At 45.7% G+C, this 22,946-nt stretch overlaps 1 protein-coding gene across 1 annotated transcript; it reads right to left on the reverse strand.

Annotated features, from left to right (window-relative positions):
* Positions 1-242: 242 nt before the first annotated feature.
* On the reverse strand, positions 243-19,103 carry LOC138974135 (uncharacterized). The gene is made up of 3 exons (XM_070346825.1): positions 18,972-19,103; positions 6,814-7,072; positions 243-670 (listed from the first exon to the last, which is right to left on the reverse strand). Exons 1-3 carry the CDS (start codon positions 19,077-19,079, stop codon positions 309-311), a joined length of 729 nt encoding a protein of 242 aa, XP_070202926.1. The 5' UTR covers positions 19,080-19,103; the 3' UTR covers positions 243-308.
* Positions 19,104-22,946: the final 3,843 nt, after the last annotated feature.

Genomic DNA, 22,946 nt, shown 5'->3' on the forward strand with positions numbered 1-22,946 from the left:
TCTCCCGCTCTCGCTCAAATATCAGTTCACTATAACGGGACGTTATCAATCAATCCTGCAGGTGTGTGATGTATGTCAGCTCGATCCTATAGTGACCTTGATATCTTGTGAGGGTAAGCCAGCTGTACATCTTGTCTTGGAATCATTGCATTGCGAACATCTGTAAATTTAAAGTTTATAAGTTCTAGATTAAACAACATCAAGGTGATTGTTTCGTTTACAGATGGACAGCCTACAGTGATATGAAGCTTTTGATTGCGCATGTGACTTGATATTAAATGTCAACATAAGCCGGAATGGGTTCAGCATTAATCTACATCGGATGCGGCATCACTGGCCGTGTCGGCGTCAGACGCTGTACTGGCCTCGCTGACATTATCGTCTATAGCGTCGTATGGGTCTTGGCCAGACTGACCGACGAGTGCGGTGTCACCGGTGTTCATGGCGGTCTCGGGGCTGCTCTGTTGACCGCTCGCTTTCCTCTTGCAGTGGAGCGCGACGCCGAGACCGACACCGAGACAGGCAACAGCTCCCGCCACACCAAGACCGATCGCCAGCCAGTTCGTAGCGCTGGTTTGTGATGCATTTTCTTTGTTGGCCTTGACCTCTGTCTCGGTCTTTTCTTTGTTGTCCTTGACCCCTGTCTCGCTCTTGCCGTTCTCCTCGTCGCCTTGGACAGAAAATGACATATTTTTATTTGTATTTGTATAACTGCGGAGAGCGGAGTGGCGCAGTGGTTAGAGCGCTTGCCTCTCACGCTGGAGGTCGTGGTTCGTCCCCCACTCGGGGACAAATACAAATACCCGATTTTTCCGAGCGCTCTCCAGTCCACCCAGCTGGAAATGGGTACCTGACCCTATTCAGGGCCGGGGAAGGCAAAGGCAGCGAGGGAGAGGAGATGGGCACCGCCCTCATAAAAAGCTGGCCCCCAGAAAAGTGGAGATCTCTAACATCTCTCTCCCCTACGACCAGATGGTTATGGGAATACCTTTACCTTTACCTATAACTGCTCAGATTGTTTCAATTCAATCTTCAGATCTAAACTTCGGTAGTCTACCTTAACACTGACTTAAGAACTAACGCTGGGAAAGAGATTTGAGCAGTTGTGGAAGTGTACCTTAACACTGATAGTGGGGCTCGTATGCTGCAGACGCACTAATCAATCATTCACATCTTGGAACAAACATCATACTTTGTGATATTGTTCCTTATAATTATTTAAGGGATTTCAGATACAGAGCCACTTCAGAAATCAGTTTTTTTGTTTTTGATAGTGAATAAAAGGCTGCATTTACAGCAGACGAAGTTCGTACCAAAAGCGCTCAGCAGTAAATATTCCCAACTCAGCAAATGTAAAATTCAATGGTTCACCATGCACCAGAAGTTGTCTGCTGATAACACATGCATGAAATAAATACTCTTATGGGTATTTTTGTGTTCTGGTATTTAATTTGATCGTTTTTAGAATTTTTTTATATCCGCAGCATGAACATTCAAGATGGCGGCCTCCGCAACATTGCGTGTTTTGATTTGAGCGAAAACAACGTTTCTGAAGGTAAGTTTTCAAGAATACGCATTCATTCACCAATGTCACATCATTTTAATGTTTAATTCTCCCCTGGGGTCTGCTATTCATCGGGTGAAGCGCTGGAATGCAGAGACCGTGTTAATCTTGCAATATTTAGCTCATTAGCTGGATTTTGATACTGATAGATCTAGATCTATCTGTTGATTACAAGTAAGGAAATCATGATCGCCACGCTGGTGATTTTAAACAGATTAAACGAACTTTGAATAAAAGGCGAGGAGAAAGAGATTGTTCATGGCATGATAATTAGTCCTGCCTACGTTAAGGACTTCCACAAGTCTCTAAACGGCTGAGGTGGGGAGGGGTAGAGTCAAAAACTGAGAGAGGGTAGCCCAAATAGTAGGATGACCAGCTGGAAATAAAAATCAATATGAGGCTTATATCGCGCATATTCCGTGGGTACAGTTCCAGGCGCTCTGCAATGATGCCGTGTGAGATGGAATTTTATGCGGCCAGTAGATTGCAGCCATTTTGGCGCATATTTACCTTTCACGGCCTATTATTCCAAGTCACACAGGTATAGGTAGACAATTATTAACTCAATCAATCAATCAATCAATGAGGCTTATATCGCGCATATTCCGTGGGTACAGTTCTAGGCGCTCTGCAGTGATGCCGTGTGAGATGAAATTGTATACGGCCAGTAGATTGCAGCCATGTCGGCGCATATTTACCTTTCACGGCCTTATTCCAAGTCACACGGATATGGTAGACACTTATATATTAACTGTGCCTAAGCAATTTTGCCAGGAAAGACCCTTTTGTCAATCGTGGGATCTTTAACGTGCACACCCAATGTAGTATACACGGGGGGTGGTTCGGACACCGAAGAGATTCTGCACACAAAGTTGACTCTGTGAAATAAATTTCCGACGAACCTGGGATCGAACTCGCGCTGACAGCGGCCAACTGAATACAAATCCAGCGCGCTACCAACTGAGCTATATCCCCGCCCGACAAAAACACCACTCCCGATGTCTTTGCAGTGTTGTGATCAAACTTTCAAAAGCAGGAATGTGTGTCTACACACGAGGCGTAGTTCAATCAATCAATCAATCAATGAGTCTTATATCGCGCATATTCCGTGGGTACAGTTCTAGGCGCTCTGCAGTGATGCCGTGTGAGATGAAATTTTATACGGCCAGTAGATTGCAGCCATTTCGGCGCATATTTACCTTTCACGGCCTATTATTCCAAGTCACACGGGTATAGGTAGACAATTATTAACTGTGCCTAAGCAATTTAGCCAGGAAAGACCCTTTTGTCAATCGTGGGATCTTTAACGTGCACACCCAATGTAGTGTACACGGGGGGAGGTTCAGACACCGAAGAGAGTCTGCACACAAAGTTGACTCTGTGAAATAAATTTCCGCCGAACCTGGGATCGAACTCACGCTGACAGCGGCCAACTGAATACAAATCCAGCGCGCTACCAACTGAGCTATATCCCCGCCCCGTTCAACCGTTTGAGTACACTTTCGAATCTTCATGAAATAATAATTTTAAAACTGCCACAGGTTTGTTGACTTACATCCCACATATTTTTGACTTCGCATGTATTTATGACAGATGGTTGTTTCAAGTACTGCCAAAGTTGTTTTTTTAGTATGGCCACTTACCAAAAGGTGCTATTCGTGTAAACACATGAGAACAAACAAAGTTTAGACAGTTTTCTATCTACAGCGATTGTGAATTTTCGTCGACTTTTGAGTTGATGTATTACATTTTCATCAGTTTGATTTTGGGGGTACTCTTATTTGGGCGGCGGTCAAATAGCCCCTGTAAAGTTCACCTTTCATCTTAAAGGTGTTCCAGATTGCCAAGTTGAGTGCCTTAATAGCATACATTGAATACAACGGCACAGGAATGAATGTTTTCGTTTTGGTATGAAAATTGGTGCAATATATTTGTTTTGCACAGTTTAGGTAATCCACAAATTCTTCAACCCTGCCACCCACACCGTCCAATCATTCTCTGCACCAACAATACATGTATTGTTTTGTTTAAAAAATGTTTTTGTGTTAGTTTCTATTGCAAGAGAATGTCTTGTAGCATCAAAAATGCCTAAATACCCTTTCCATTGGCGGCCGTTTTGAAAATTGATAAAAAACTAATGATTTCTTATTTTTTTCACGGTGGCTCTGTATCAGGTTTTGTTAAGCAAAAGCAAATGTCCATTTACGCCAAATTTGCTGTTAATCACATGAAGTGAAATATGTCTAACATACTCAACCGTTTACGACTTCGACATTCAGGTTGACTCCAGAAAGCAGCTTGCCCAGATCACACCGAATCGGCACAATCTGATTTGCTGTGATGCCCAGAGATCTAGCAGCTTGCCCAGATCACACCGAATCGGCACAATCTGATTTGCTGTGATGCCCAGAGATCTAGCAGCTTGCCCAGATCACACCGAATCGGCACAATCTGATTTGTTGTGATGCCCAGAGAGTTAGCAGCTTGCCCAGATCACACCGAATCGGCACAATCTGATTTGCTGTGATGCCCAGAGAGCTGAATACACAACTGCTGTTGCAGAGTAAAAGCGTACACTCCACAAAGCCACAGCTGCCAGTACCCCAATAGCTGAACCTTCCCTTGTACGCCATTCATGCCATAGGGGTTTCCTGGCAAGGATAGACCTCATCAAACACCTCATGATTCATTGAACCAGGCATCCCAGCGTACCTTGAGACTGCAGTCATCTTGAACCACGAAGGACGGACAACACACAGCATGTACTCGCCTTGACTACAGTGTTATGATAAACATGTCAGCCTACCTGGGGCCTGTACAGTGCCGACATGGTGAACCTTTGTCATGTACTCGCCTTGACTACAATGTTATGATAAACATGTCAGCCTACCTGGGGCCTGTACAGTGCCGACATGGTGAACCTTTGTCATGTACTCGTCTTGACTACAATGTTATGATAAACATGTCAGCCTACCTGGGGCCTGTACAGTGCCGACATGGTGAACCTTTGTGATGTACTCGCCTTGACTACAATGTTATGATAAACATGTCAGCCTACCTGGGGCCTGTACAGTGCCGACATGGTGAACCTTTGTCATGTACTCGTCTTGACTACAGTGTTATGATACACATGTCAGCCTACCTGGGGCCTGTAAAGTGCCGACATGGTGAACCTTTGTCATGTACTCGTCTTGACTACAATGTTATGATAAACATGTCAGCCTACCTGGGGCCTGTAAAGTGCCGACATGGTGAACCTTTATCATGTACTCGTCTTGACTACAATGTTATGATACACATGTCAGCCTACCTGGGGCCTGTAAAGTGCCGACATGGTGAACCTTTGTCATGTACTCGTCTTGACTACAATGTTATGATAAACATGTCAGCCTACCTGGGGCCTGTAAAGTGCCGACATGGTGAACCTTTGTCATGTACTCGCCTTGACTACAATGTTATGATACACATGTCAGCCTACCTGGGGCCTGTAAAGTGCCGACATGGTGAACCTCTGTCATGTACTAGCCTTGACTACAGGGTTATGATAAACATGTCAGCCTACCTGGGGCCTGTACAGTGCCGACATGGTGAACCTTTGTCATGTACTCGTCTTGACTACAGTGTTATGATACACATGTCAGCCTACCTGGGGCCTGTAAAGTGCCGACATGGTGAACCTTTGTCATGTACTCGCCTTGACTACAGGGTTATGATAAACATGTCAGCCTACCTGGGGCCTGTAAAGTGCCGACATGGTGAACCTTTGTCATGTACTCGCCTTGACTACAGTGTTATGATAAACATGTCAGCCTACCTGGGGCCTGTAAAGTGCCGACATGGTGAACCTCTGTCATGTACTAGCCTTGACTACAGGGTTATGATAAACATGTCAGCCTACCTGGGGCCTGTAAAGTGCCGACATGGTGAACCTTTGTCATGTACTCGTCTTGACTACAGTGTTATGATACACATGTCAGCCTACCTGGGGCCTGTAAAGTACCGACATGGTGAACCTTTGTCATGTACTCGCCTTGACTACAGTGTTATGATACACATGTCAGCCTACCTGGGGCCTGTAAAGTACCGACATGGTGAACCTTTGTCATGTACTCGTCTTGACTACAATGTTATGATACACATGTCAGCCTACCTGGGGCCTGTAAAGTACCGACATGGTGAACCTTTGTCATGTACTAGCCTTGACTACAGTGTTATGATACACATGTCAGCCTACCTGGGGCCTGTAAAGTACCGACATGGTGAACCTCTGTCATGTACTCGCCTTGACTACAATGTTATGATAAACATGTCAGCCTACCTGGGGCCTGTAAAGTACCGACATGGTGAACCTTTGTCATGTACTCGCCTTGACTACAATGTTATAATAAACATGTCAGCCTACCTGGGGCCTGTAAAGTGCCGACATGGTGAACCTTTGTCATGTACTCGTCTTGACTACAGGGTTATGATAAACATGTCAGCCTACCTGGGGCCTGTAAAGTGCCGACATGGTGAACCTTTGTCATGTACTTGCCTTGACTACAATGTTATGATACACATGTCAGCCTACCTGGGGCCTGTAAAGTGCCGACATGGTGAACCTTTGTCATGTACTCGTCTTGACTACAATGTTATGATCAACATGTCAGCCTACCTGGGGCCTGTACAGTGCCGACATGGTGAACCTTTGTCATGTACTCGCCTTGACTACAGGGTTATGATACACATGTCAGCCTACCTGGGGCCTGTAAAGTACCGACATGGTGAACCTTTGTGATGTACTCGCCTTGACTACAGGGTTATGATACACATGTCAGCCTACCTGGGGCCTGTAAAGTGCCGACATGGGGAACCTTTGTCATGTACTCGTCTTGACTACAGGGTTATGATAAAATGTCAGCTTACCTGGGGCTTGTAAAGTGCCGACATGGTGAACCTCTGTCATGTACTCGTCTTGACTACAGGGTTATGATAAACATGTCAGCCTACCTGGGGCTTGTAAAGTGCCGACATGGTGAACCTCTGTCATGTACTCGTCTTGACTACAGGGTTATGATAAACATGTCAGGCTGCCTGGGGCCAGTAAAGTGCCGACATGGTGAACCTTTGTCATGTCCGTACTCGCCTTGACTACAGGGTTATGATAAACATGTCAGCCTACCTGGGGCTTGTAAAGTGCCGACATGGTGAACCTTTGTCATGTACGTACTCGCCTGGACTACAGGGTTATGATAAACATGTCAGCCTACCTGGGGCCTGTAAAGTGCCGACAGGGTGAACCTTTGCCTTGTCCACTCCTTGGCCAGTCACACTGCCGTTCACATAACACCGGTACTGTCGTTCAGAGTCCTCAAGGGTCAGCCGTCGTAACAGTAAACTGGAATGATGTTTGTAGCACGGGTCTGTTGATGGCGGTTGACGTTGTGTGATGTCCGATGTGGGGTTTCCTTTGACGTAGGACTGCCAGTTCGCAGCGTTCACGTCCTTGAATTCCCAGACCCAGTTGTGCTGTGAACGAGAGACAACCTTTAGTGTGTCCCAGACCCAGTTGTGCTGTGAACGAGAGACAACCTTTAGTATGTCCCTGACCCAGTTGTGCTGTGAACGAGAGACAACCTTTAGTGTGTCCCAGACCCAGTTGTGCTGTGAACGAGAGACAACCTTTAGTGTGTCCCTGACCCAGTTGTGCTGTCAACGAGAGACAACCTTTAGTGTGTCCCAGACCCAGTTGTGCTGTGAACGAGAGACAACCTTTAGTGTGTCCCAGACCCAGTTGTGCTGTGAAAGAGAGACAACCTTTAGTGTGTCCCTGACCCAGTTGTGCTGTGAACGAGAGACAACCTTTAGTGTGTCCCTGACCCAGTTGTACTGTGAACTAGAGACAACCTTTAGTGTGTCCCTGACCCAGTTGTGCTGTGAACGAGAGACAACCTTTAGTGTGTCCCAGACCCAGTTGTGCTGTGAACGAGAGACAACCTTTAGTATGTCCCTGACCCAGTTGTGCTGTGAACGAGAGACAACCTTTAGTGTGTCCCTGACCCAGTTGTGCTGTCAACGAGAGACATCCTTTAGTGTGTCCCAGACCCAGTTTTGCTGTGAACGAGAGACAACCCTAAGTGTGTCCCAGACCCAGTTGTGCTGTGAACGAGAGACAACCCTTAGTATGTCCCAGACCCAGTTGTGCTGTGAACGAGAGACAACCTTTAGTGTGTCCCAGACCCAGTTGTGCTGTGAACGAGAGACAACCTTTAGTGTGTCCCTGACCCAGTTGTGCTGTGAACGAGAGACAACCTTTAGTGTGTCCCTGACCCAGTTGTGCTGTAAACGAGAGCCAACCCTTAGTGTGTCTCAGACCCAGTTGTGCTGTGAACGAGAGACAAACTTTAGTGTGTCCCACACCCAGTTGTGCTGTGAACGAGAGACAACCCTAAGTGTGTCCCAGACCCAGTTGTGCTGTGAACGAGAGACAACCTTTAGTGTGTCCCAGACCCAGTTGTGCTGTGAACGAGAGACAACCTTTAGTGTGTCCCTGACCCAGTTGTGCTGTGAACGAGAGACAACCTTTAGTGTGTCCCAGACCCAGTTGTGCTCACACCACAGATGTTCGACAAGCGTTACCAGTACATGTTTAAAGGATAGGTTAAAAGATAAGGCTAATACTTTGGTAATACAGTTATGAGTTCAAAGTTCTGTCTCCGTTTATACTTGTCTGCCTGTAAAACGGTCAGCCGGTACATCTCTCTGCCTATACATATGTCTGCCTAAACATCCGTTTCTCTATACATCTGTCTCTCTATACATCTGCCTGCCTATACATCTGTCTCTCTATACATCTGTCTGCCTATACATCTGTCTCTCTATACATCTGTCTCTCTATACATCTGTCTACCTATACATCTGTCTCTCTATACATCTGTCTCTCTATACATCTGTCTCTCTATACATCTGTCTCTCTATACATCTGTCTCTCTATACATCTGTCTCTCTATACATCTGTCTCTCTATACATCTGTCTCTCTATACATCTGTCTCTCTATACATCTGTCTCTCTATACATCTGTCTCTCTATACATCTGTCTCTCTATACATCTGTCTCTCTATACATCTGTCTACCTATACATCTGTCTACCTATACATCTGTCTCTCAATACATCTGTCTATCTATACCTCTGTCTACCTATACATCTGTCTACCTATACATCTGTCTACCTATACATCTGTCTCTCAATACATCTGTCTACCTATACATCTGTCTCTCTATACATCTGTCTCTCTATACATCTGTCTCTCTATACATCTGTCTCTCTATACATCTGTCTACCAATACATCTGTCTACCTAACCATCTGTCTACCTATACATCTGTCTCTCTATACATCTGTCTCTCTATACATCTGTCTACCAATACATCTGTCTACCTAACCATCTGTCTCTCTATACATCTGTCTCTCTATACATCTGTCTCTCTATACATCTGTCTCTCCATACATCTGTCTATCTATACATCTGTCTCTCTATACATCTGTATCTCTATACATCTGTCTCTCTATACATCTGTCTCTCTATACATCTGTCTCTCTATACATCTGTATCTCTATACATCTGTCTACCTATACATCTGTCTCTCTATACATCTGTCTCTCTATACATCTGTCTCTCTATACATCTGTCTCTCTATACATCTGTCTCTCTATACATCTGTCTCTCTATACATCTGTCTACCTATACATCTGTCTACCTATACATCTGTCTACCTATACATCTGTCTCTCTATACATCTGTCTATCTATACCTCTGTCTACCTATACATCTGTCTCTCTATACATCTGTCTGCCTATACAACTGTCTCTCTATACATCTGTCTGCCTATACATCTGTCTCTCTATACATCTGTCTGCCTATACATCTGTCTCTCTATACATCTGTCTCTCTATACATCTGTCTCTCTATACATCTGTCTACCAATACATCTGTCTACCTAACCATCTGTCTCTCTATACATCTGTCTACCTTTACATCTGCCTGCCTATACATCTGTCTCTCTATACATCTGTCTCTCTATACATCTGTCTCTCTATGCATCTGTCTCTCTATACATCTGTCTACCTATACATCTGTCTCTCTATACATCTGTCTACCTATACATCTGTCTACCTATACATCTGTCTCTCTATACATCTGTCTCTCTATACATCTGTCTACCTATACATCTGTCTACCTATACATCTGTCTACCTATACATCTGTCTCTCTATACATCTGTCTCTCAATACATCTGTCTCTCTATACATCTGTCTCTCTATACATGTCTCTCTATACATCTGTCTCTCTATACATCTGTCTCTCTATACATCTGTCTACCTATACATCTGTCTACTGATACATCTGTCTACCTATACATCTGTCTCTCTATACATCTGTCTCTCTATACATCTGTCTACTGATACATCTGTCTACCTATACATCTGTCTACTGATACATCTGTCTACCTATACATCTGTCTACCTATACATCTGTCTACTTATACACCTGTCTACAGATACATCTGTCTCTCTATATATCTGTCTACCTATACATCTGTCTACTTATACACCTGTCTACTGATACATCTGTATATCTATACATCTGTCTACCTATACATCTGTCTACCTATACATCTGTCTACCTATTCATCTGTCTACCTATACATTTGTCTACTTATACATCTGTCTACCCATACATCTGTCTGCCTATACATCTGTCTACCTATACATCTGTCTCCCTATTAATCTGTCTCTCTATACATCTGTCTACCTATACATTTGTCTACCTATACATCTCTATGCATCTGTCTGCCTATTCATTTGTCTGTCTATATATATTATCTGTCTCTCTATATATGTCTGTCTATACATTTGTCTGTCTATATATATATATTACTAGAGGAATACTAGAATCGCGAGACAGAGACAGAAAGCGTGGCGGTTCACCACAATCACCTTTGAAGGCGAAGTCCTGTCAAACGGGATTGAGAATTTTAGAGCTTATTTCTAAGCCCTATATTATCTGTTATGGCTTCTCAAATGCCAGAACATACAGACAGTTAAAATTAATATTAAAAGTCCTACGGTTTTGAGCCATTAAGGACTTGAGTGTTTGTCCGCTTTCAAAAAGAGGAAAGAAAGAAACAAAAAATAAGGAGAGGAGGGCAGGGGGTGGGGTTGAGTTGATAATGCTCTGTGGAATTTGTTAAAATGAAAAGTAGTTAAGATGTTTCTTGGTAAGAATTATAAGTCTGTATTCTATATCTTGAATAACGGGCTTGTAATATTATTTTTATTTTATTTCAAATCGAGTTAAAAAGTGGAACCTTTCAGGATCACCAATAAAACCAAATAGATGAGCAAGTAAGAGGAACACGAACAATAAATCTCAAAACTTTTTACAAATAAAAGGATTAAGATGTAAGCCACGAAGGCCGTGGTAATAAAAACAATATGTACAGTTTGGCGACTAGTGGGCCTTGGGTGAGGATATGTTGTCTAGAAGGTAGTCGCTGGAATCAGGAGGGATGGCGGGAGCCACTCGACCTCAAACTGAAACACGCTGATGTGATAATCTGGGCTTAGTTATACCCACAGCCCCATGTCCGAGTCCCTGACCAGTCGGCACAGCAGCAAGCTGTGTGACCAGCCTAGAGAACTGCTACTGCGCAGATAATCCTGGGGACTCAGACCATGGAGCTGCATATGGTCATATAAGGTTTTAAAGGTAATTCTATTTGTAGCGCATGGAGCGAAAATGTGTTGAAATGAATAGGGTTCTCCACAATGGCAGGACTTGTTAAAGATATGGAAGCGGCAGCCGCCGGCACGGAGGCGTCTGAAGATAGTGAGGAGGTTTGTTGGGAGATCGGGGTGTAGATCGTTCATATCAATGGGTTGATAGGACAGAGATGTTACGTACTGAATTCGAATGAGTTTACGGATTTTACTGTAGAACTCGGTTACTGAGTAGCCGATGTTAGTGTTAGCTGGGCTAGATTCTGCCGCTTCTTTGGCAGCGACATCCGCCAGTTCATTTCCCCGGACCCCTACGTGAGAGGGGACCCAGAGAAATGATACGGATGTGCCGGATGAGATTAACTGGTGACATATAAAGAGGATTTCTCTTTGTAGCTCTGCCCGATTTGATGTGTTTCGATGCAGAGCTTGTAATGAAGAGCGCGAGTCAGAGCAGAAAACTACCGCACGCGGTGTGACTGGGAGGTCATTTATAAAAGTGCATGCCATGAGCAAGGCAAATAGCTCGGCTGAGAATATGGAGATGTCTTTATTAAGAGTATATTTCCTTGAGATTTTGAGATCTGGGATCACAAAGGCGCAGCCAACGCTGCCGTCTGCAAATTTGGATCCGTCAGTAAAGACTTTTAAATGCTCCGAGAATTTGTAGTTTAGGGTTTCTTTTGTAACAGTAGCTAGGTAGACGGGGTTATCTTTTTTGGTAGTATTATCTTCACTGTCGTATATGATAGTAGGGGTTTCCTCAAGCCAAGGCGGGTAGGAGGGCGGGGGGACCCTGGCCAGCTCACTGACCTTCACCCCGCTATCGGCTAGAATGCGGTTTACTGTGTCGGATAAGGGTAGCGTTTTGGCCAAGAGTTGAGTGCTATGTTTGGTGTTGGCCTCATAATTTTGGTGCTGAGTAAAAAAGTCAGTCAGGACCTCGCAGGCAGAGTTCTCTACCGCGTGGGCTCTGACAGCATACTGAGCTGAACGGAGTTTTATCTCATCCACAAGGGGCAGCCACCCACACTCGCTGTAGACTCGACTCTTACTCGCTTGTTGGGAGAGTCCCAGAGCTATTTTGAGCGCCCTGCACTCTATAATAGCCAGTTTTTTCATGAGCGCCGGGCGCGTCGCGAAATAAGCTTCGCACCCGTAAAGGAGGCGGGAGCGAATTAATGCCCGCACTACCTCTGTGACACACTTACGCCCTCTGGCCCAGGATTGGGACGCCAGGTAGCGTATGATATAAAGATCCTTGTTGGCCTTATTGATCAGATGTTCGATATGACTGGTCCAGTTAAGTCGGGTATCGATGATAACGCCGAGGAACTTAACTTCTGAGCTCGGTTTGATAATATCACAACCTATCTTTATACTGCAGTTCCTGTACAGTTGTCTACGGGAGACAACAAGAAAGACTGTTTTATTTGAGGCTAGTTGGAAGCCGTTGGTGTACATATATTGACAGAGGTTGTCGATTTTAGTTTGGTAAGAAGATAAGTCAACAGTGTTGGTAACTCTGTTATGGCGTGGTCTATTAGTGTCTATTAAGGCGAGGTCGTCCGCATACAGAAGTACACTGGCACCGTCAACCTTAACAGAAGTAATGTCATAGAGCATGATGCTGAATAAGTTTGGCGCGATGATACTGCCCTGGGGAACCCCCATGTCCAGCGCATGGGTTTCGGACACCGAAGAGCCCACCCGGACAGACATCTTGCGATTGCTGATGAAGTTTTTGATGAATTGGTACATGTGGCCAGAGACACCGATTCTGCCGAGTTTTAGGAGTAGACGAGCATGCCAGACGCTGTCGTACGCAGATTTAATATCAAAGAAGGTTCCAAGAAGAGAATTATTACTATGTGCCAAGGTCTTTTTGATTTTTTCAGTGACGTGCACAATGTGGTCCGCACACGAACGACCTTGCCTAAAACCTGCCTGGCATGTAGGAATGATATTGTGTTTATTGAGGTGGAACTCCAGCCTCTGGTTCACCACACGCTCAAAGATCTTGCTGAGGTGGGGGGTTAGTGATATGGGGCGGTAACTGCCAGGTAGATTGCCCGGTTTTCCGCTCTTCAATACTGCTACTACTTGTGAGTCTGACCACGCTGCGGGGATAGTATCCTTTAACCAGCATAGGTTGAAAAACTGAGTGAGCAACTTAACAAAGTTAGGTGGTAGATGTTTTATCATGTGATATGATATTGGGTCTAAACCTGTGGATTTTTTTGGGTCTTTCACAGAAGAGATGGCGTTTTGGACTTCTTTTGCCTTAAACATGCAGTTTATAGGCAACTGGTTGTCATCTGGGGGGTATGTGAAACCCTTCTCCTGATCTAACCTATAATTGAGTCGTTCAGTATCTAGGGATTTTGATTGACTATTTTTGGCAAAGGTATCTGCTAATAGGTTTGCCTTTTCAGAGTCAGTTGTGGTCATTTTATCACCCGATAGTAGTGGCTTTTCTTTAGTTCTGTATCTACATTTAAATCTGCGGATTTTCTTCCAGATTTTGCCACAGTCTTTGTAATCTTTAGTTTCTTTGTGGACAAAGTTTTCCCAGTTTTGAAGTTTAGCCTCAGCGGTGATCTGGTTAAATTGTATTTCAGCTGACTTCATATTCGTGAAGTTAGCGTCTGAGCAGTGCCTGAGATATGTCCTAATGTGATATCGCTTGTTTGCCAAGGCTTCATCACAGTCTGCATTCCACCACTCATTCCTTTTGGCCTTACAGTTAGGATTTACTGATTTAAGCGGAATGTGATTATTGGCAGCAGTGAGTATACATTGACGTATGTTATTGTAAGAGGCTTCGATGTCATCCGTAAGGAGAGTTTCCTCCCTGACACCCTCGAGCTCCGCACGGAAGCTGTCCCAATTTGCCTGTTTGTAATTGTACTTTTTTCTGACCTCCGAGTTATTGCGATTAGGGGCGAAGTGGCGGAAGGTAAGAACAATGGGTAAGTGATCGGAGCCGAGGGCGTCCGGGAAAACGTTCCAGTCGATGTCAGTGACTATGGCATTTGAGCAAAGGGAGAGATCGATTGCTGACGGGGAATGGTCAGCTCTGTCTGGAAGTCTGGTTGCCGAGCCATCGTTTAGTATACAAAAGTCAGTTTCCAAAATGACGTCAGCAAGGTTGCTATTGGCATGTTTGTATCTAGGGTTAGCAGAGTCCCACAGAGGGTGGTGATTATTAAAATCACCCATCACGCACCAGTGTGCCCTGCCATGATCCAGGGATTTTAGCCAGTCGGTAGTTCCTTTTTTATTACACCCGTGGGGGTAATATATGTTAACTATGTTGAGGTTTTTGGATCCTTTTATTTCGATTTCAACAGCACATGTACTGAGATTTTCTGAACTAGGGATGAGAGGTGCAAAGGGTTTGTAATTTAAGGAAGACTTTAGATAAATAGCTGTTTGAATGAGTTGCCCTGAGCCCTTTTGCTCTACTATGGGAGGGAAGTCAAAACCATCTATAGAAGGCAGTAGGGAGCGTTTTCTCTTGACTGACTGGATAACTAAGATGTCAGCAGAGTGATTTGATATATAATTATATAGCTGAGAGAAGTTAGAGTTGATAGAGCGACAGTTCCACTGTAATATGATAAATCCGTGACCGCTTTCACCTTGTTCAGCCATTTTAACACGCACAAAGAAGGTAAGTTAAAGGGCAGATTTAAAATAGGTTAAAAAGTGGTTTTAACAGCTTTCATATCCGTCACGGACAACTGCTTGGCACCAGCAAGAGCGCCCAGCGCCAGAGTGGCGCCGCCCGGAATGAAGCGTTCAACCTTGGTGTTGGAGAGTTGTGTGTATGTAGCTGAGAGGGAGTCGATCAGGTCGAGAGGACTCTGCATCTGTCTGGCCTTAACCATGAAGCCGAGGCACTGCTCGATGAAACCTTGAAGGCCTCTTTGTTGTTCATTTAAATTTGCATATTGCTCTCCTGTTTTTAGCTTATCTAGTGCAGCGTCGGCTAGCTCAAGCTCTGCCTTCTCCTGCTCCTCCCTCATCTGCTGCTTTATTTCCTGTTCAGTTTTAAGTTTGTATTCTCTGAATCTCTGGGCCAATCCCTCCTCCATTCTCCCCATCAACCTCTCGAAGAGCTGCTCTTCTTTCGAGTCCTCCTTCCTGTTCTGGGCTTTGCGTAGGAGGGAGGCCTTTAACCCGGGGGTCCCATGAAGCGGCGCCTCTGCCCGAGCCGTCTGAGACTTACAGGGCGCCTGGGGGCCAGGATTTGGATTTTGCGAAGTTGTTTGGTGCTTCGCGGTTGCAGCAGAACTGTCCGCATGAACTGGAAGGAGTGTATTGTCATGTTCGGACATTTTGTTTTTGATTTCTTGTATTTTATTTACTTGCCCACCCAGGGGGGGTCTCTGGACAGCCAAAGAGTACCCGGACCGGGGGGTTGAGGTCCGCCGGATCGGTTGCGGAGGGGGACGCCAGAAGGAGTCCCTCATTTCCGCTGGGGCAGTCGCTGTTTTATTTTGTTGTTTGGCGAGCTCGCGCCGCGCCCGATCCAGGGCCTCAGAATATGGTATGTATGCTGCCGACCTGATCTTATTGGCCTGCAGCCTCAGTCTCATTTCCGGGCATCCAAGATAAGCGGCGGAATGCTCGCCCTTGCAGTTTACGCAATGTTTGGCCTTGGTGCACGTCGCTCCGTCGTGGCCCTTGGAGCCACATCGGGGGCAGATCTGCACTTTTGATTTGCATTGTTGTTTTAGGTGCGATAGTCTCTGGCACTTCGTACAGCGCCGCACTGGAGGAGTGTAGGGTTCGACGCCGTACACCTCACTCTCCAGAACGACGCTGTCTGGAAGAATTGCCGTTGTAAACGTGACACGGACCGCCTGAGACGGTTTCCCATCCCTAAGGAGAAGACGGCGAAAAGATCGAACCGAGGAGGGGCCCTTTTCTACAAGACTCCCATCCTCCATCCGGACGCGCACGCCCACTGCCATCTCAGACAGGTCTGTTCCTGAATGTATTGTGGGTATGCGTTTAATGACACCTTCGGTTGTTACCTCCGGACGGTGGCATTTCACTTTGATGCCGCCGATCGAGTCCAGCCTCAATAGCTTGTTTTGTTGTGATGATGAGGAGCACCCTACCAGGACGCTCCCAGCTGCCAGCATGCGTATTTCTTTGACCTCGCCGATGGCAAGGTCAAAAGTTTTTTTCCTCCTGAGGCCGAGTCCCTGCAATGTTGCAGGTCCCTCCTTCAGGTCCTGCACCACCACGGGGAACTCTAAGAAGGAGGGAGGAGGTTGCTTGGGTTGGTAAAGAAGTTTTCTTCGGGGTCTTTGTTTTGTGTGTGTGTGTGTATTGGCAGGTGGTAGTGGCTGTTGAGTTGTCTGGTTTTCTTGTGATTCAGTTAGGGGTTGGGAGGTGTCGACCCCCCGGGCAGATGTTGCATGGGAAATACCTGTGTTTCCCTGAAGAGGGGGACCCTCGCAGAGGACCTTTTGCTTCTTTTTCTTTTTGGGCTTCTTACGATTGACTTCGGTGAAGTCTTCCTCAAAATGATCAGTAATCTGAGAGCGTGGGGGGCTATCCCGGAAGAGAAGAGATTCCGGAGAGCTCTGCCCCCCCTCAGGGTCGTCCTCCCGCAATCTCTTTCTCTTGAAAGGAGAAGATATGCTGGTTTTCTCATTGGTGATTGCTTTATTAAGCTGTTTGGATTTTGGGGACTGACCAGTCCGGCTGGCCCGGTCAGTCTCATTCAGTGATTCCATGGGAATATCTGGGGCGCGGTCAGAACCGCTTGCTGTTTGGTCCATATTAAGGGACCAATCTTGCTCCCTCAGAGCAGTGGTGTCCGTTGGAAGGTAGTTATCTACCCAGATGAACGTTTCCCGCCTATCAGCAAAGGTGGTGTTTGGCAGTTTGTGTTTAGCAACTTGGCTCATCACTTACAAGGTACGGTACGGTCACCAAGAAAAAACAAGCCAAACAGCTCAGGGTTAAAAAGGCAGGATAAAAGCAGGGTAACAAAAGCGTCCCTAGACAAAGAGTGAGCTGAAGCTCACCCCTCTAGCGACTTTCACTTCTCTCCCGAGAAACACGAGGACTCCTGCAGGGCGAGTGGGAACGCCACCAAGGGCAGCTAGCCCCCTTTCTGGACCCACGCCAAGAGCAGAGGGAGCTGTGTCGTGTGTTTAAGACACAACGAAAATGTGATTGTCCCCCTTTACCCTCAGGAATTCGGGAGAAAATCGCTATTTGAGCACTGACTTGGCTATGTAAGCTCGAGGTGCGTTAAAGCAGTCGCTATGTAATCAGCATGTTTGCTTGTGAAAGAACGCACTCTACGGGCCAGCAACTGCAGTGAATTACTCGTGCTGAGTGTGACATGACATGCACGTGACAGAACACGACATGACATGAACATGGCATACAGACAGACAAAAGCCGCCAGACCCCATCACAAACAGAACTCTACAATCCACAGGTGTTGCCTCCACACACACACACACACACATAGACACAGACACAGAAGCCGTATATCTATCTATATATATAAATATATAGAGATAGATGACAGTGGATTTTTCGCGTGGCTATAAATTGATTCGACCTTTTCACTTTTACAGTAAGTTACGGGTACATGCAAGGAAAGCCCACAACTTCTTAGGCGAACAACTCTGCAGAGTCTGCTGTAAAGGGCGACGGTAGTCTCCCTGTCACACTCGACCCCCTTTGAATGAACTTAGGTCACTACCAGGTGGAATGGGAACAGCACGAAAATGATTCAGTGGCCTTAACATTTCATGTCGAGTCCCATCGCTGTTGACGACGCCAAATGTAACTGAGTGCCTAAACACCACAATCACCTTTGAAGGCGAAGTCCACTCAAACGGGATTGAGATTAACTGTTATGGCTTCTCGAAGGAAGGCTTGAACTTACTGACACACCAATGCCGCTAGACCACATCACAAACAGAACTCTACAATCCACAGGTGTTGCCCACACACACACACACAAACACACACACACACACACACACACACACACACACACACACACACACACACAAACACACACACACACACACACACAGAGAAGCCGTATATATATATGTATATCTATATCTATAAATATATAGAGATAGATGACAGTGTATTTTTCGCATGGCTATAAATTGATTCGACCTTTTTACTTTTACAGTAAGAACAACTTACGGGTGCAATCGTGACATTCTAAAAAGAGTAACGTAGTAACGGGAATATGGATTGAAGCCACACGAAGGAAGGGAGATAAACGCTGAAAACACTGGAGAAGATAAGGAAGAGTTACTGGGAATGGATCCAGAGAAAAACCAAAATCGGTTCAGCGCTGCGCGCTGAGAGCACGTGTTGAAATATCTCATCGATGAGGTTGTGTCCGGGGTCTCTCTGAATAAGCCCACCAAATTTGAAGCAGATCCATCGAGAACTTTGGCCGTGCATCGCGCACAGACAGACAGACAGACAGACAGACAGACACTAGTCGTATATATATATATATATATAGATATATATATATATAGATATGTCTCTCTAGATCTGTCTGTCTATACATTTGTCTGTCTATATAATTATCTGTCTCTTCATACATGTGTCTGAAGATCGCAGCTTTCGATCTTACCTGCGAGATATTGTCGTCTACTCCAACAAACTGGCCACAGGTCATTCTAAGTGTCTGTCCAACAGAGCAACATCCAGTTCCTGACGTGATCAACGGTTTTAGGGTCATGGTGATTGGCCCTGGGTTCACTGCACACATTCCACACATGACGGGGTTACAACAGGGTCATGGTGATGGGCCCTGGGTTCACTGCACACATTACACACAGGACGGGGTTACAACAGGGTCATGGTGATGGGCCCTGGGTTCACTGCACACATTACACACATGACGGGGTTACAACAGGGTCATGGTGATGGGCCCTGGGTTCACTGCACACATTACACACAGGACGAGATTACAACAGGGTCATGGTGATGGGCCCTGGGTTCACTACACACATTACACACAGGACGAGATTACAACAGGGTCATGGTGATGGGCCCTGGGTTCACTGCACACATTACACACAGGACGAGATTACAACAGGGTCATGGTGATGGGCCCTGGGTTCACTGCACACATTACACACAGGACGGGGTTACAACAGGGTCATGGTGATGGGCCCTGGGTTCACTGCACACATTACACACAGGACGAGATTACAACAGGGTCATGGTGATGGGCCCTGGGTTCACTGCACACATTACACACAGGACGGGGTTACAACAGGGTCATGGTGATGGGCCCTGGGTTCACTGCACACATTACACACAGGACGAGATTACAACAGGGTCATGGTGATGGGCCCTGGGTTCACTGCACACATTACACACAGGACGGGGTTACAACAGGGTCATGGTGATGGGCCCTGGGTTCACTGCACACATTGCACACAGGACGGGGTTACAACAGGGTCATGGTGATGGGCCCTGGGTTCACTGCACACATTGCACACAGGACGGGGTTACAACAGGGTCATAGTGATGGGCCCTGGGTTCACTGTACACATTACACACAGGACTGGGTTACAACAGGGTCATGGTGATGGGCCCTGTGTTCACTGCACACATTACACATAGGACGGGGTTACAACAGGGTCATAGTGATGGGCCCTGGGTTCACTGTACACATTACACACAGGACTGGGTTACAACAGGGTCATAGTGATGGGCCCTGGGTTCACTGTACACAATACACACAGGGCGGGGTTACAACAGGGTCATGGTGATGGGCCCTGGGTTCACTGCACACATTACACACAGGACAGGGTTACAACAGGGTCATATTGATGGGCCCTGTGTTCACTGCACACATTACACACAGGGCGGGGTTACAACAGGGTCATGGTGATGGGCCCTGGGTTCACTGCACACATTACACACAGGACGGGGTTACAACAGGGTCATGGTGATGGGCCCTGGGTTCACTGCACACATTACACACATGACGGGGTTACAACAGGGTCATGGTGATAGGTCCTGGGTTCACTGCACACATTACACACAGGACGGGGTTACAACAGGGTCATGGTGATGGGCCCTGGGTTCACTGCACACATTACACACAGGACGGGGTTACAACAGGGTCATGGTGATGGGCCCTGGGTTCACTGCACACATTACACACAGGACGGGGTTACAACAGGGTCATGGTGATTGCCCTTGGGTTAGCTGCACACATTCCACACGGGACTGGGTTACAACAGGGTCATGGTTATGGGCCCTGGGTTCACTGCAAACATTACACACAGGACGGGGTTACAACAGGTTTATGGGCACTGGGTTCACTGCACAAATTACACACAGGACTGGGTTACAACAGGGTCATAGTGATGGGCCCTGGGTTCACTGCACACATTGCACACAGGACGGGGTTACAACAGGGTCATGGGGATGGGCCCTGGGTTCACTGCACACATTGCACACAGGACGGGGTTACAACAGGGTCATAGTGATGGGCCTTGGGTTCACTGCACACATTACACACAGGACGGGGTTACAACAGGGTCATGGTGATGGGCCCTGGGTTCACTGCACACACTACACACAGGACGGGGTTACAACAGGGTCATGGAGATGGGCCCTGGGTTCACTGCACACATTACACACATGACGGGGTTACAACAGGGTCATGGGGATGGGCCCAGGGTTCACTGCGCACATTACACACATGCCGGGGTTACAACAGGGTCATGGTGATGGGCCCTGGGTTCACTGCACACACTACACACAGGACGGGGTTACAACAGGGTCATGGAGATGGGCCCTGGGTTCACGGCACACATTACACACATGCCGGGGTTACAACAGGGTCATGGTGATGGGCCCTGGGTTCACTGCACACACTACACACAGGACGGGGTTACAACAGGGTCATGGAGATGGGCCCTGGGTTCACTGCACACATTACACACATGACGGGGTTACAACAGGGTCATGGGGATGGGCCCAGGGTTCACTGCGCACATTACACACATGCCGGGGTTACAACAGGGTCATGGTGATGGGCCCTGGGTTCACTGCACACATTACTCACAGGACGGGGTTACAACAGGGAGAGAAAGGGAGAGAAAGAGAGAGAGAGAGAGAGAGAGAAACTGAAACTGAAACTGAAACTGAACTTTATTACCAAAGGATAGAGGTTTTAGGCAAAGCCTAATCTTACAACCTGTCCCTTATACAAACACTTAATACAGACGCACATAATATAGATAGTAAAATTGACAAGGTTATTGTTACTTACAGACGTATATAATGTAAATAGTAATAAGAAAAGGGTTATGGTTTTGTATACACATTCAAAAATGGGAAAAACATGTAGTGTGGAAATTGCAGCATAGTTGCAATAATGCATTGCATATAAACATCCAAAACAACTAATAACAAAAGGGAGAAAACAAATGTGGGGAGGAATTGTCCCAATCATTCGCATGTATATCATTATCAATACTTACACATAAAGAACAAATCAAAATACAAACATAACTTGACTAAATGTAAAAAGCACTAAAAAATCAGACATGAAAAGTGTTCTATTTACCCATTAAGCGGGAATGAAACTGGCGCCTAAACGTTTTCACAGAAGAGGCATTTCGGAGGGGTAGGGGTATGGAATTCCATAGAGATGCTCCTGAGAAGGCTAAACTTGACTTATACAAGTCTAGACGAGGGATGGGGGGAATCAGGTTCTGGGACCCATATCTTTTTGTGGCATGTCTGAAATGTGATTTTAAATATCCAGGAACATTATTGTTAATTACTTTGTACATAAAGACAGCCTTGTTTAGCGTCAACTGATCTTTCAAGGGAAGGAAATTAAGGAGCTTTAATTTATCATCTGTTGGCTTATTTGACTCATGCAGAATTAGTTTTGCAGCACGGCGATGAAGAGAATTGAGTCGTTTGAGATGAACATCACTGCAGTTATCCCAAAGTGTTGAAGCAAAGTTGATATGGGGCATTATGTGAGCGTAATAAAACAACTTGAGTGCTTCCACATCGGCATAATGTCTTAATTTAGACAATAAGTACAAATTTTTAGATACTAATTTGCAAATTTTACTCAAGTGAGTTTGCCATTTCAATTCTTGATCAACGGTAACCCCTAATAATTTATGCTCTTTAACTTGTTGCACTTGAGTTGAATCAATTGACAGTTGAAGTTGTAAGGGTTTTAATTGGTGTTTTTGTCTAGTTGTAATCACCATACTTTTCGTCTTAACAGGGTGAATAACCATTGCATTAGTGGTGCACCATTCTGTCATCTCATCTATACTTTTTTGAAGAGATTGGTTGACGGCTACCAAAGACTTCTGACTGGTGTGGATTGATGAATCATCCGCAAAGAACTCACATCTTACTTTCTCATCTGACACATGAAGAGGTAAATCATTTATATAAATACAGAACAATATAGGTCCTAATACAGACCCTTGAGGCACACCACTTTTGACAAAATCATTCGACGAAGTTTTACAGTTGATGAATACATATTGTGTCCGTTTTGAAAGATATGATTCGAAGAAGGCACAAGCAGAGTCATCTTTTAAGTAGC

This window comes from Littorina saxatilis, linkage group LG8, assembly GCF_037325665.1.
Source record: "Littorina saxatilis isolate snail1 linkage group LG8, US_GU_Lsax_2.0, whole genome shotgun sequence".
NCBI classification, from domain to species: Eukaryota; Metazoa; Mollusca; class Gastropoda; order Littorinimorpha; family Littorinidae; genus Littorina; species Littorina saxatilis.

Bases quoted from the DNA above. Each gene is read 5' to 3' on its own strand.
- LOC138974135 (XM_070346825.1), bottom strand. From the start codon at position 19,079: ATGACCCTAAAACCGTTGATCACGTCAGGAACTGGATGTTGCTCTGTT. The intron at 7,073-18,971 runs GTAAGATCGAAA...TCTCGTTCACAG, and splicing joins TAGACGACAATATCTCGCAG to CACAACTGGGTCTGGGAATT. The intron at 671-6,813 runs GTAGGCTGACAT...TTTCTGTCCAAG, and splicing joins CGGCACTTTACAGGCCCCAG to GCGACGAGGAGAACGGCAAG.